Raw genomic sequence first — 12,647 nt, 5'->3', positions numbered from 1 at the left:
AAGGCCTACTCCAACCCGATCTGCTCATGCCCCGGATTTGGCACTATCGAGCTCTTTGCTGGAATTATCCTTCAACTTTGTTGAGCTACAGGGTCATCATGTGTCGAAGGAGAGTAGCGAATTCGGCTGTTCATTCTGGACCAAAGTACTGTTTTGGCCCATGGACGCGCCTGGTGCTCGATCAGAAGCCATTTAAAAACGCATCAAAGGTCCAACGTTGACTTCAAGGCCGTTACCAAATACTTTGACAAAATGAGATATCATACATTTGCAAAAGTCCACCTGAGTACCTAGTCATGCACGTCCGTGATATCTTCTTGACCGGTGCCCTGCTCCTGTCTAGCTCCAGTGCCCAGAATTCTTCAGTTTCCCTTATAGTGAATGCCACTGCTACGACTGGCGTCCAGCTTCCGAACAACGCATCGAAAGCTCTCAAACCTCTTTATCAGCCATATTCTCCCGAGACACCAAAATTCAACAATGAAAGCCTGATACAAGCGCTTTCATCACCTGGCACGGCATCAAATTTCTTCCTTCTGCAGGAATCAACGAATGAAGTGCCAGTCGGCGAATTGCCAGTCGGTACATGTGCCCCAGGTATCCGGTGTACCAACGGTGCCTACTGTAGTAACACAGGTGTCTGCGGCTTTGCTCCTACCAGCTGTGGCAAAGATGTATGCATTTCGGACTGTAAAGCCAAAGCACCATGCGGCCAATACGCCCACCCAGAGAATGCAACGTGCCCACTGAATGTGTGCTGTTCCCAGCACGGCTTCTGTAAGTATTGACAAAAAGTCCGACTTGCAATATCGAAATTGAAATTCACCACCATTTTCTAGGCGGGAGTACTGATGAGTACTGCGGTGCTGGTTGTCAAGTGGGATATGGTGGATGCGGCGGTGCTCCTACCCCGTCGTGCTCGGGCAATTCTGCCATTACGCGCCGAATCGGCTACTATGAGAGTTGGTGAGTGGGCAGTTTAGAGTTCCATGGCAGCACCTCCTCACGCGATACAGGGCAAACACACGGAAATGCGATGTCCGTTCACCAGAGGATATCGATTTGACAGGCATCACACATCTGAACTTTGCATTCGCCTTCTTTGACCCCAAGAGCTTTGAGATTTCCCCTATGGACTCCAATTCCGCTTCGCTATATAAGAGATTCACTGCGCTCAAGTCCAAAAAGGCGTCGCTACAAACGTGGCTCTCGGTTGGAGGTTGGTCCTTCAACGATGACACCAACTCGCCCAATACAAGAACGGCCTTCAGCGACATGGTGAGCTCTGCTGCAAACAGGCAAAAGTTCATAAGCGCATTGCAGAGCTTTATGCAAAGTTATGGCTTCGATGGAATTGATATTGATTGGGAGTGAGTAGGCTTGGCAGGAGATTGACCTCGTTGAGTCTTGAACTAATCGGCCTGGTAGATATCCCGCTGCTTATGATCGTGGAGGCAAGCAGTCAGACTTTGGAAATTATCTTGAGCTTGTCGCCGAGATGAAACAATCGTTTGGGGGATCTTATGGAATAAGTGCTACTGTGCCATCATCATACTGGTACTTGCAACATTTTGACGTCAAAACTATGCAGGAGTACGTTGACTGGTTCAACTTTATGAGCTATGATATTCATGGCACTTGGGATTCTTCCAACAAGTTCACAGGTCCATATGTAAGAGCTTGTTGATAACCCGACATGTTTCGAAAGCTAACCTAATGCTGCCCAGATACGACCGCACACCAATCTGACCGAGATTCAAGACGGTCTTTCTTTGCTCTGGAGAGCAGGTATCAAACCGGAGAAAGTGGTTCTTGGCCTTGGGTGGTATGGACGTTCATTTACCTTGGCCGATCCAGGCTGTACCACACCCAACAAAGTGTGCCAGTTCACGGCGGGTGCCAATCCGGGTGACTGCACAAACTCAGCAGGGACACTCTCCAATGCCGAGATCAAGAGGATACTAAAACGCGGAGCCGCTACAGAACAATATGACAAGACTGCCGCGGTAAAGTGGATGACATGGAACACTGACCAGTGGGTGTCATATGATGACGGCGTAACAATGCAACAGAAGATAAACGCCGCCAACGAGCTTTGCCTTGGTGGTACCATGATTTGGTCTCTTGATCAAGATAATTCCGACGGCGATAGCATGAGCGATCTGTTGGGCGTGGGTCAAGCCAATGGCGTCTCGGCAGAAGAGGCCAAGGCCTACAAGGCGCAGATGGCGAATGCGGCACTACAAAACGATATTGCAGCATCCTGCTACTGGTCGCTATGTGGGAAGCCGTGCGAAAATGGCTACTTTGACACCACCGAAGCAAAGGGCCAAGTTGCCAGTGTTCAACAGAATTCAATCTGCTCTAACGGAGAAGTGCAAACTCTATGCTGTGCCCCTGGAACAACCATGGGCACATGTTCATGGCAAGGGTTCAGAGGGGTCGGCCTGCCTTGCACTCCAGTCTGCAATAATACGTCTGATATCGTAGTCGCACAAAACAGCAACTCCTACCAGGAAAATGAAGCTGGCCAGGTTGCCGATTTGACCTGCAACGGTAAGTTGTTGTCTGAATAAGGTGTCTCATCTCCCCTCGCACTCACATTAGCCACAGGTGGTTATCAGGCATACTGTTGTAATGGGTGAGTATACTCGACTTTCAGGTTTGCGTTGTAACTAATCTGGACTAGATTCATCCCTTCGTCCAAGACAAACACTGGCAACATCTTCCTTTATGGGCAAGGTGTTTTCACCAAACGAAATCTGGTGGGCGACCTGGATAAACGCGGCAAGCCTGCTAGTGTAGCTGCGGGAGTATTGACGGCCGGGTTATGTTCTGCAGCAGTAGCGGCTTTGATTGCGGAAGCTCCGTTCACTTTTGGTATCTCGCTGCTGGGCATCCCAGCCGAAATCGCCTTGTGCGCCGCTGCGGGTATTGTTGTGACTGCTGCTGGCTTCGCAAGTAGACCTGCAGCTCCTGCTCAGCCTCCGCCGGTAAGTCTATAGATACCCTTGAGAAGCCGCTTCAACATGAGACACCAACTCATGAGTATCAATAGCATCACCCACCACCGGTTGCTCAACCCCACACCGGAGTGCCGACCACAATCACAGTAGGCAAGACTGCTCGAGCTTCTTATGGGCAGTGGCCCATTCTGGACTTTGGCTCCGTGTCACAGAGCTCATATTGTGATTGTTTCGTCACCTATACCTGCCGCTATGGTTTGGGTTGGGATGAAATCTGCGATAATCAGCGTTGGGCTATAGACAAGATGCTTAATGGTCAAACAGTTTTTGAAGTCAGACCAAAGGGTCGCGCCCCCAACCGCAACCAGGAGTTATGGGCAAATCAGAGGAAGGACAAGTACCGAACGTTGGTTCAAGGTTCACGTAGAGTCGCCAGTGCACGCTGCGAGGTGGACGAGTTTCCAATGGGCAATCTGGTCGACAGTGGAAACAATAATCCCCAGGCCTGCCGGTTGGTAAACAAGCCAGCCAACGGTGGTGAGTACACCAGAGATATCTTTTATCGCTGAGTCTAGCTGATCAAATACTTCTATACAGCTCAAGGTAGAGATTTCGGATTTTGGAAAACAGCGCAGTGGACACGGTGCTCATCCTTCCGTAAGACCATTTGCGGAAGCTTGGACGCACCACCTGCCACCTGGTAAGTTCAAACTATGCCCAGATCTGACTTGCAAGTTTCTGACTCATTGGGACAGGAAATTTGGCCCTTTGGCCGGAAACCGTGGAGTGGGCGCCGGAAAACACTTTATCTCGGCGTACGGGTTTGACTCGCAGACGCCGGACTCGCTCTGTTTCGCGTCCTACACCTACACCGACGCCAAGGGTGCAAAGCAAAACACAATGGTACCTGACCACGGATTCAGAGCACTAGACGACGATCCGTAAGTTTTATTGAAAATTCTTTACTGCCGTGTATTAATCTCCTGTTATAGCATGTTTGGCAACCCCTACAAATGGCCCAGGCAAAACTGGAAGATCGACCCAGCACCCGCGGCAAACGCCGCCAACAGACCGGTATCTATCAACAGTGCGGCGTTCCAAAAACGTGACGGTGCGCAAGAACTACTCTCCAATATTACACACAATGTTACCAGCAACCAAGACCATAATTCCATTTGCCATGTAGCTGTCGGTGAAGGTGGTCAACTGGATGAGGTCGAGATCATTCTCGATGATCACATTTTCGAGGACATGGATGGCAACTTGGTGAACGGCAGAGCGTGTAGCATCATCTACGACGACTCGAGAGAGGTGCAACTGCTCATTAATGGAGATGGGAATGTAGAGTATGCAACTCAAGATGAAGATTGGCTACCCAAAGAGGTTCCAATCACAAAGGAAGAAGAGCTGTCTGCGACGTACAGCACAGAGCTGGCCAAGCCAAGCGAGAGTCTCTCTATTGTACCTATCAGGACTGAAACATCGGGAGGGTCAAGCGGGAGCATTATTACGATGCCCCCTGCGATCCCTTCATCCTAGGTTCGCAGTGTGTATAACACACATACTTTTGCTAAATGAATCTCAATGTAGCGACTATACTCTCGTGTTTCTGAGGTGCCAACGATTTAGATTTTCAATCGCAATAACTTGTACAGATTGATGTACCTCTGTGACCATGAGTCTCATTTATAATATTGGTTGTACTAATATGGTCGTTGGACATCTAAAATATATCTTGAAACTAGAAGCGGAATAATGGGCGCAAAATCCGCAGAATTTCCAAAGTTCGCCCATGTAGAAGTTACCAAGCGAATTTGAAGACCAGGAAGCGTGCTCACAATTGATTGGTGTGATGGGGTGAGATCGCTTTGCCCATTGTCAGCCGCATGCTTACAAAACCTACCTAGGTTAGGTACCTACCCACCTACCCAACCGGGTCACGGCCTCCAACGGAGCAATAGTCCGAGGCTTTCTCTAGAGACTGCTCAAGCTGTAGCCTGACGCTTATTGAAACGGCTTGCCAAAAGGCTGGACGCAAGACTGTAAGGGATTTTTGACTCGGTAAAGGGATTCCCTTTCTAGTGAATCAAGACTAATGCAATAGTAGACATGCCGATGACGTCTAAATAGCAAGCCAAACTCTATGCAGGCTTCCCTGTATTCGCGACAATGCGGCTCCTCCAGCTTCACGACGGCGAGCTAAATCTGACCCCGGACTTGACCCGCGACATTCCCCCCTACGCGATCTTATCACATACTTGGCGAGCCGACGGCGAGGAGGTGACTTTCCAGGATGTATCGCAGAAAAAGTTGGGAAACAAGCCGGGCTATCAAAAGATATTGTTCTGCGGACAACAAGCAAAGCGCGATGGACTCGACTACTTCTGGGTGGATACCTGCTGCATCGACAAAACAAGCTCAGCAGAGCTAGCCAAGGCTATCAACTCCATGTTTCGTTGGTATCAAAACGCGACAGTATGTTATGCCTACCTCCAGGATGTTTCCGCAATGCCGGAGCAGAACGGCCAGACCTTGCATCCATGGGATAGCCAATTTCGTGGAAGCAGGTGGTTTACACGAGGATGGACGTTGCAAGAGCTTCTGGCCCCCAAATCAGTCAAGTTCTTCTCATCGGAAGGCATCTTGTTGGGAAACCGGATGTCCTTGGAAAATGTCATCCATACTGTGACAAAAATACATATCTCGGCGCTTCGCGGCGATCCGCTTGACCGATTCCCTATACTACACCGAATGCAGTGGTCGAGCGGCCGGTACACTACAGAGGAGGAAGACGCCGCATATTGCCTTTTGGGCATATTCGACGTTTATATTGTACCGATATACGGTGAAGGCAAAGCAAACGCAATGAACCGGCTGCTCAACGCGATCCAGGAGCGAACAGGTATCCCAAGTTTCCCAGCACAGCCTAAGCAGTCAGAATCATCGTCGAGCTCACCGGCAAATCAAGAAGCACATTTCCCTCTGCCCTCCGGGCGGGAAAATGAGGTTATGGGGAAGAAGCTTCCTCTTGATGACCTGGTGGGACTCAAGTCAGAGTTAGACCGTCGAACAAGTCTCCTTGAGGAGATGACAAAAGAAGTTTCGTCACTTCGTGAGCTTATTTCAGAAAAGGACGAGACGACTCATAATCTCAAAGAAATGACTAAACAGTCGGGGCAAAAAGATTGTGAGCCGTCGTACGAAGATATTGTCAATCGGATCCTTGAACTCAAGGCTGCCATCATCAGTTTTTGCAGGAAATGTCTGCCATTGGGTGTCAAGTTTCAATCAAGAAAAGGTTCCTCACCAGATATGAGCGAACTTCTTATGCGTTCCAACGTAGCTCAAGAGATTCATTGGGTCTTCTTCCATGAAAGAAACCAGCTTTTTGGTCATTTGGACAACCAGCAATATCGTGAAGAGTCCAAAGACAGGAGCTCCTACCAGAAGATTGAGGGTATATTCACTAAACATTCAGATAGTGAAGTGCTAGGTAAACTTCGCAAACGCATGAATTATGATGGAGAAGTGCTGACATCCAATTCAGAAGACGAAATTAAGAAATGGCGCATCTCTACCATCAATTTGGCAAAACGTATTAGTCGAGACCAGAATGCATATCCTTTCTTTCAGGCCAGAAAAATCTGGCCGCGCTTGTATGAACGCAGCGCCCACTTCCAGAGTAGGAGTGATCGGCGTGATCAGCCGCCAGAAACTTTGTTTGAACTATGCAAGATTGCCTATGATCTTGCCCTGCTGTTCAGATCGTCTTATATCGACTACAAATGGCAACAAGATATCGGTCTCATGGCTATCCAGCCCGATGACGCTGAAGTTATTGGTAGCACGGGCGTCTTGTATTCTGCTGCTGATGATGGGTATAGAGTGGGCTGTGTTGTCTTTGGTGGCGTAGTTAGAGGGAGCCGAAGTACCGGAAAGATTCGTGACGGTCCAATTACGCTGACAAGGCCGGCTGTGGTGATAGACTACGTGAAGAAAGACGAACGAAGATTGAAATAATTCCGTCTCCCGATTCATGACCAAGGGGTGTTGGGCTGGCAGATATATTAGGACAGGTGATCATTAAGGATCTCGGCGAACATCTCGATACATGTACATAAATCTGTTTTCATATTACTCGAGTAAATTCGCGTTGCACTTGGCGTACCATATCGGGGTGATCATTGTTGGAGTAAAAGTAGTACATGCTGCCTTCCCGTCGCTAGAGAATAGATTCCGAAGCTGTAAATATCTTCACTAAACCGCCCGATCTGAGCCCTGAAGCATTTAGCATTTTACGGCTTACGAAGGCTGATATACGCTTTATATCAAGTATTATAGCTGTATTCTCATTGTTAAAAATTGGCCATGTCTTGTCTATAGGTCAGATATACTCAGCCCTGCGTCAAAACCGATGCAAGGCTAAAAATGCTCTTATGCTTGTGCAAATAAATCTCCGTGTGCACTGGCCGATCAATACGGCCTCTCTAACTGACCATCAGGGACATGGGCCATTTGTTATCTCACAGTGAGAGGAGGACGCACAAACGAACTAATCCCATATTCTTGCACCAACTGAGCTCTGATAGGCTCTATGTAGTCTCCGGATTGCTAATTGCCCGGCAGCACGATCACTTCCGAGAATTTGCATCTCACTAAACCCGATCCCGCTGAGGTCTGCCCCGTTGCTGTTCTTCAGTTGCTGATGTTGCGTTGAATGCTGGATAAGAAGCACAATACATCCCCTCATCGCTTTGGCAAGCTCATCGGCCAGAACTTGGAAATTAGGCGAAGCTACCACCGATAAACTGTTGGCCCGCTCCGTTATTGTTGATCTGTCTCCCACTGCCAGTGTTGATGTTTTGAAAACCAGAGCCGTGGTTATTTATGCTACCATGCCAGGTGTTGGAAGGCAGCGATGGTGGGAGAGTTGACACTTCGTCGCTTGCCTCTGCCAGTCTCCGAAGGTCCGCTTCGGTGCCCAGCTTCATGATATGGTTGCCTGCCAAGAGTTGCACATCGTCCAGAATGCCTTTCATCAGAGATTCAACCAGGCTTCCTTTGCCCAAAGTTCGGAAAGCAAGCTTATACCGTTGCATTCTTGACGCACTCTCTTGTGGGATGACCTCGCGAAATATTCTCTCCAGGCGTGATGCTTTATCCTTGCAGCTATCCGCTATAGGTTCCACCGCCTTATAGACGCTCTCATCTGGATTGCAACTATCAAGGTGTTGCCTTACAGTTTGCATGGTTTCTGTTACTAACGGAAGGCGTCGCGCCACGTCACGAAATGCTAAGGGAAGACCTGAAGCATCTGAGACGGTATCATAGACTTTTACTGCTGCATCAAGAATCGCAATTATAGCAGAGACCACCCCGATAATTTCAGCCCCAGACATATCGTCTAGCTATGATTCCAGTCGTTCAGCGTGATTGAGGTAGTTTGTCGATGATTTATCATGGAAATAACTCGGAAAATGATGGCCTCAAGGCATGAATGGTCCACGATAAGTAAAGACTTGGTTGTGGTCAGCAGTCTGTTGAGAGGGCAAGCAGAGGATTGGGTATATCATTATGTACTGTAGGGCGACTATTACCTTTCTTGGGTTGATGGACCGTTCCGCTCGTTTCGCAGAAGACATGTAGCTGTTGCTGATGATTGATTGACACAGGAGGCAAACGATCGCTACAGGACAGGGCGAGTAAGGCTCTCCGAGAAGTCATTGGCGATCATGTGTCTTGAAGTGATTGGCTCTTTCCCAATGGTGGATGTACGGTGGGTAGGACAAATTGCGGCTGAGTCGACGCCAGGTCTTTCCCCGTGCGGCTCGCTTCGTTAGAGTAGCAATCGGCTGGATCAAGGTGGGCCATAAGTCCCATGCAACTTTTCGAGACTTGATCCTAAGGCCAGAATCAAGACTGGTTCGCTCAACGCTCGCACCACTTTATAAGATTCTACGGTCGCGCTAGTGGCGTCCACAAACTGATAGAAGCAACTACTCCACCTCAAACTTTTGACGAGCGACCACCACCGTAATATCGATAGAACAACGATGGCGGGTCCGCAAGCCACTCAGTTTCTTTCGCTAGCCAAACGTACAGTTCAGAATCTTGAGAATACCGCTGAAGAATACGATCTGATGAATCTTGAGAACCTGCCAATTGCATTCTTGGAAGTGGTCAAACACATACCTATCGCTTCAGATGCACTCAAAGCGCTACGAGAAGAAGTAGCAAGGGAAAGGATGACAGCATCTACGAGGACGCGATACCCCTTGTTGGAGAATGCAAGGCCAAAGCCGACCGTTTAGAGCAACTCTTCTCCAGGGTTGTGCCGTCCCCACCCATACAGCGACTGGAAGTCTACCGCGGAACAGTACGCGAACTTGGCAGAGGCAACCGTGTGGAAACCCTTCTCAAGAGCATAATGGAGGACATCAAAGTTCTTCTTTTGTTTGACAAAGACATGAAGTCGGCGCTTGAAAACCAGGTGCAAGCCCTGGTCGAGGCTATCCAAAAAGTGGCGGCTATCCCGCCGTCGCTACCAGATGAGACCGAGGGGTCCAGTATCAACAATTATGGAACGGGCTTCCATAATGTCAACACTGGTACCGGACCCCAGAACAACAACAATGCTTCAGGTCAACAGTTTATTGGTGGCACATTCTCAGGGTTCAATCCTTCATCTCCTCCAAGCAAGAGCGATGAGAACAAAAGCCGAGAACATAATTGACTAGATATATAGTTAAAATGCAGTTATTTATGTTTCCTTGATGATTTTGTTTGCCCGTGCGAGTGGCATACCTGATTGAAACATGTGGGACCCTTTGATCTTGGTCGGACTATACTACCGCTAGGGGTCCACTATAACGCGCGAAAATGTGGTCAGTAAAGCAACCTTGACTAGAAATGTAAGTTTTAGTATTCGGATGAAAAGAAGGTATAACTTTAGTATGAACTTCCCAAATGGTCGACATGTAATGGGAGCTGGAAATGGACTCTGTGAGCCATCCACAAAGTGAAGTGTAATGGTGTGAAAGAAGGAAGGGGCTCCCAAACCTACACCTAGTACCGCTAAAACTAATGTAGATACCCACCTACTAGTGGGGTGCAGCAGCCCATCAACACCGCATCCTAGCGCGTCAACTAACTCCTAGTACTAGTATAGAGGTAAATGGTACATATCACGATATTCAATTTGCTAAAAGTGCCTCTGCCGAGACGGTGTATGTATACAACACTTCATCCCAGAATTTAATTGCATTTGTATAAACGATAATCAGAAATATGCTGAATATTGGATTGCTCAATGAGAAATTCTCAATGTCAGGCTAAACGAATTAGATCTCGTCTCGATCACGAATTTGCACGAATCACAGCGAGGGTGCTCCTCACGCGGCGGCTCTGCGTCAGCGAGAAGCAGCATGTCGCCCATTTCCCAGCCGCATCATCTTCTTCCCCAGCTCCTCTCTCAACCAGCCTGTACCGTCGGGATCAGCGCCTTTGAGAAACTGAAAGCCTCTCCCACATCACCTTGTCAAGTATTCCGATCAAAAGTACGGGACTCGCTCGGCTTGATATATCCGCAGAATGTGATTTTCTCCCAGCCCAAACCAACACTCCAATGAACCCGCCCTCGAACAACATCGGCAATTATAGCGGTGGATTCCAGAACGCCGCGACAGGAAGCGGGTCGCAATACAACAATAATGGGCCCAGCAACGGGCAGAGCATTCAAAACATCTACAACAATACCTATCAATGTATGGGCAACGCTCTTCGCAGTAAAGAATTTCGATCAGAGTCGCTAATCATCACAGCCTCACTAAACGACAACATCACGAAACTTAGAGACGGTAAACAGCATGATCGACGGTCGATAAAAGTGACAAGCACTAATTATTTATAGAGTTCCTCCGGTCACTTTCGTTTCCACATATCAAAGACCGACTCTACGACATCGAGCCCGCCTACAAAGACACTTGCGAATGGCTGTTCGAGACCGAAGAGTTCCTGAAATGGAAAAATCGACTTGATGTACCTGGGAATAACGGAGTGCTCTGGATCAAGGGGAAGCCGGGAGCAGGCAAGTCGACGCTGATGAAGCATACTCTGAGCTACTGCGAGAATGAGTGGGGCGCTGATTGCCTCGTATCCTACTTTTTCAACGCTCGAGGCGAGATTTTGGAGAAAACTACACTGGGCATGATGCGGTCGCTTGTGTACCAGCTCATCAAACGTGATGAGACGCTGTGGAAAGTGTTTCTGAATTCCTTCCAGGAGAAAATGTGGACTGGTAAGGCGGGAGAGTGGGTATGGAAACAATCAGAACTGAAAGAGTTCCTACGGACAACGGTCATGCGGCGGTCTCAACCACTCGTTCTTCTTGTCGATGCCCTCGATGAGTGCAACAAGCAGGATGTTAGAGATGTCGTCAAGTTCCTGGAGACTTTGAGCGATTCTGCCGTCCAAGGCGGCGCCGATCTACGGATCTGCCTCTCGAGCCGCCACTACCCCCACGTGAGTATGAGGAAGAGCCTTGAGCTGAGTGTCGAGCTGCGAAGCGGGCACGAGCGAGACATCGCCACCTACATCCGTGATAACCTACGAACAAAAGACAAGAATATCCGAGCCCAAGTCCAGAACAAGGCAAATGGCATTTTCATGTGGGTTACTATCGTCGTAGCTCTGCTGAATCAAGCTCACGACGATGGCCGACCGGAAGCGATGCAAGAGACCCTAGACAAGGTACCAGACGAGCTCGATGGAGTGTTTCGCATGCTTTTGGCCCCTGAGGATTCTGCCTCGAGAGCAGATACCACTCTGCTTTTCCAGTGGGTGCTTCTCAGTGGGCGGCCGCTTAAGCCCAAAGAACTGTACACAGTCGTTGCTGGAAAAGTGCCTTCAGAGAATGAGGATGTGTCGCGATACCTCAACAGTGTCTCCAAGGGTCTCGTCGAGATAAGACAAGTAGATGAGCCTTCTGTGCAGTTTATCCACTTGTCGGTCAACGACTTCTTGTTCCGAAATAAACGACTACAGACTATGGATTCAACGCTTGGTGAGGAGCCGATCTCGGCCAGCCATATGCAACTATGGGATTGCTGCTGGACCTATCTGAAGCCGTTTACTGCCAAGTCTACATACCGCAAGGACCGAAACGAATTGTGTAAGAAGCATCCTTTCTTAGAATATGCATCGGATTACATCTTCTATCACGCTGATAGGGCGGTATCAGAAGTCAAGCCGGAAGTTTGGCGGAATGTTTTATGGAGACGCTTCATAAGAGTCTTCCCATCCTCCAGAAAGTTCCAGAAACAGTTCATAGAATTATGTCTGGGAGAGCAAACTACGTGGATTGGCCGGCACTGGAATTCGATTAAATTTATACGTTCGGACGGGAACGGAGTTGTTGATGATGGAAGCGATATAGGGCTGCTTTACATATCATCACTTTGTGGTTACACGAATCTGGCCCGAGAGGTACTCAAACAAGGTGCCAACATCAATACTCAAGGCGGCGATTACGGCAACGCCCTACAAGCTGCTGCGTATAAGGGTCACGAAGAGGTTGTAAAACTGTTGCTCGATCGAGGTGCCGACGTTAACGCTCAAGGCGGCGAATACGGCAACGCCTTACAAGCTGCTGCACGTTATGGTGACGAAAATGTTATAAAACTG

The 12,647-nt window shown here is 48.7% G+C and overlaps 4 protein-coding genes across 4 annotated transcripts; 3 read left to right on the top strand and 1 right to left on the bottom strand.

Moving 5' to 3' along the window:
* Positions 1–296: 296 nt before the first annotated feature.
* PFICI_11227 (uncharacterized protein) lies at positions 297–4,505 on the top strand (the record flags this gene model as incomplete). Its single annotated transcript, XM_007839808.1, has 11 exons — positions 297–777; positions 840–966; positions 1,017–1,370; positions 1,429–1,672; positions 1,728–2,556; positions 2,614–2,641; positions 2,690–2,993; positions 3,059–3,503; positions 3,564–3,666; positions 3,722–3,907; positions 3,959–4,505. The coding sequence occupies 11 exons, from the start codon at positions 297–299 to the stop codon at positions 4,503–4,505; spliced, it is 3,648 nt and encodes a 1,215-aa protein (XP_007837999.1).
* Positions 4,506–5,135: 630 nt separating this feature from the next.
* PFICI_11226 (uncharacterized protein) lies at positions 5,136–6,986 on the top strand (the record flags this gene model as incomplete). The annotated part of the gene is made up of 1 exon (XM_007839807.1): positions 5,136–6,986. The coding sequence occupies one exon, from the start codon at positions 5,136–5,138 to the stop codon at positions 6,984–6,986; it is 1,851 nt and encodes a 616-aa protein (XP_007837998.1).
* A 764-nt stretch (positions 6,987–7,750) lies between these two features.
* PFICI_11225 (uncharacterized protein) lies at positions 7,751–8,365 on the bottom strand (the record flags this gene model as incomplete). The annotated part of the gene is made up of 1 exon (XM_007839806.1): positions 7,751–8,365. One exon carries the CDS (start codon positions 8,363–8,365, stop codon positions 7,751–7,753), a length of 615 nt encoding a protein of 204 aa, XP_007837997.1.
* Positions 8,366–9,019: 654 nt separating this feature from the next.
* Positions 9,020–9,699, top strand: PFICI_11224 (uncharacterized protein; the record flags this gene model as incomplete). The annotated part of the gene is made up of 2 exons (XM_007839805.1): positions 9,020–9,145; positions 9,205–9,699. 2 exons carry the CDS (start codon positions 9,020–9,022, stop codon positions 9,697–9,699), a joined length of 621 nt encoding a protein of 206 aa, XP_007837996.1.
* Positions 9,700–12,647: the final 2,948 nt, after the last annotated feature.

Source organism: Pestalotiopsis fici (assembly GCF_000516985.1).
Source record: "Pestalotiopsis fici W106-1 unplaced genomic scaffold PFICI_Scf_8, whole genome shotgun sequence".
NCBI lineage: Eukaryota > Fungi > Ascomycota > Sordariomycetes > Amphisphaeriales > Sporocadaceae > Pestalotiopsis > Pestalotiopsis fici.
This window is presented reverse-complemented; position numbering and strand designations above follow the sequence as displayed.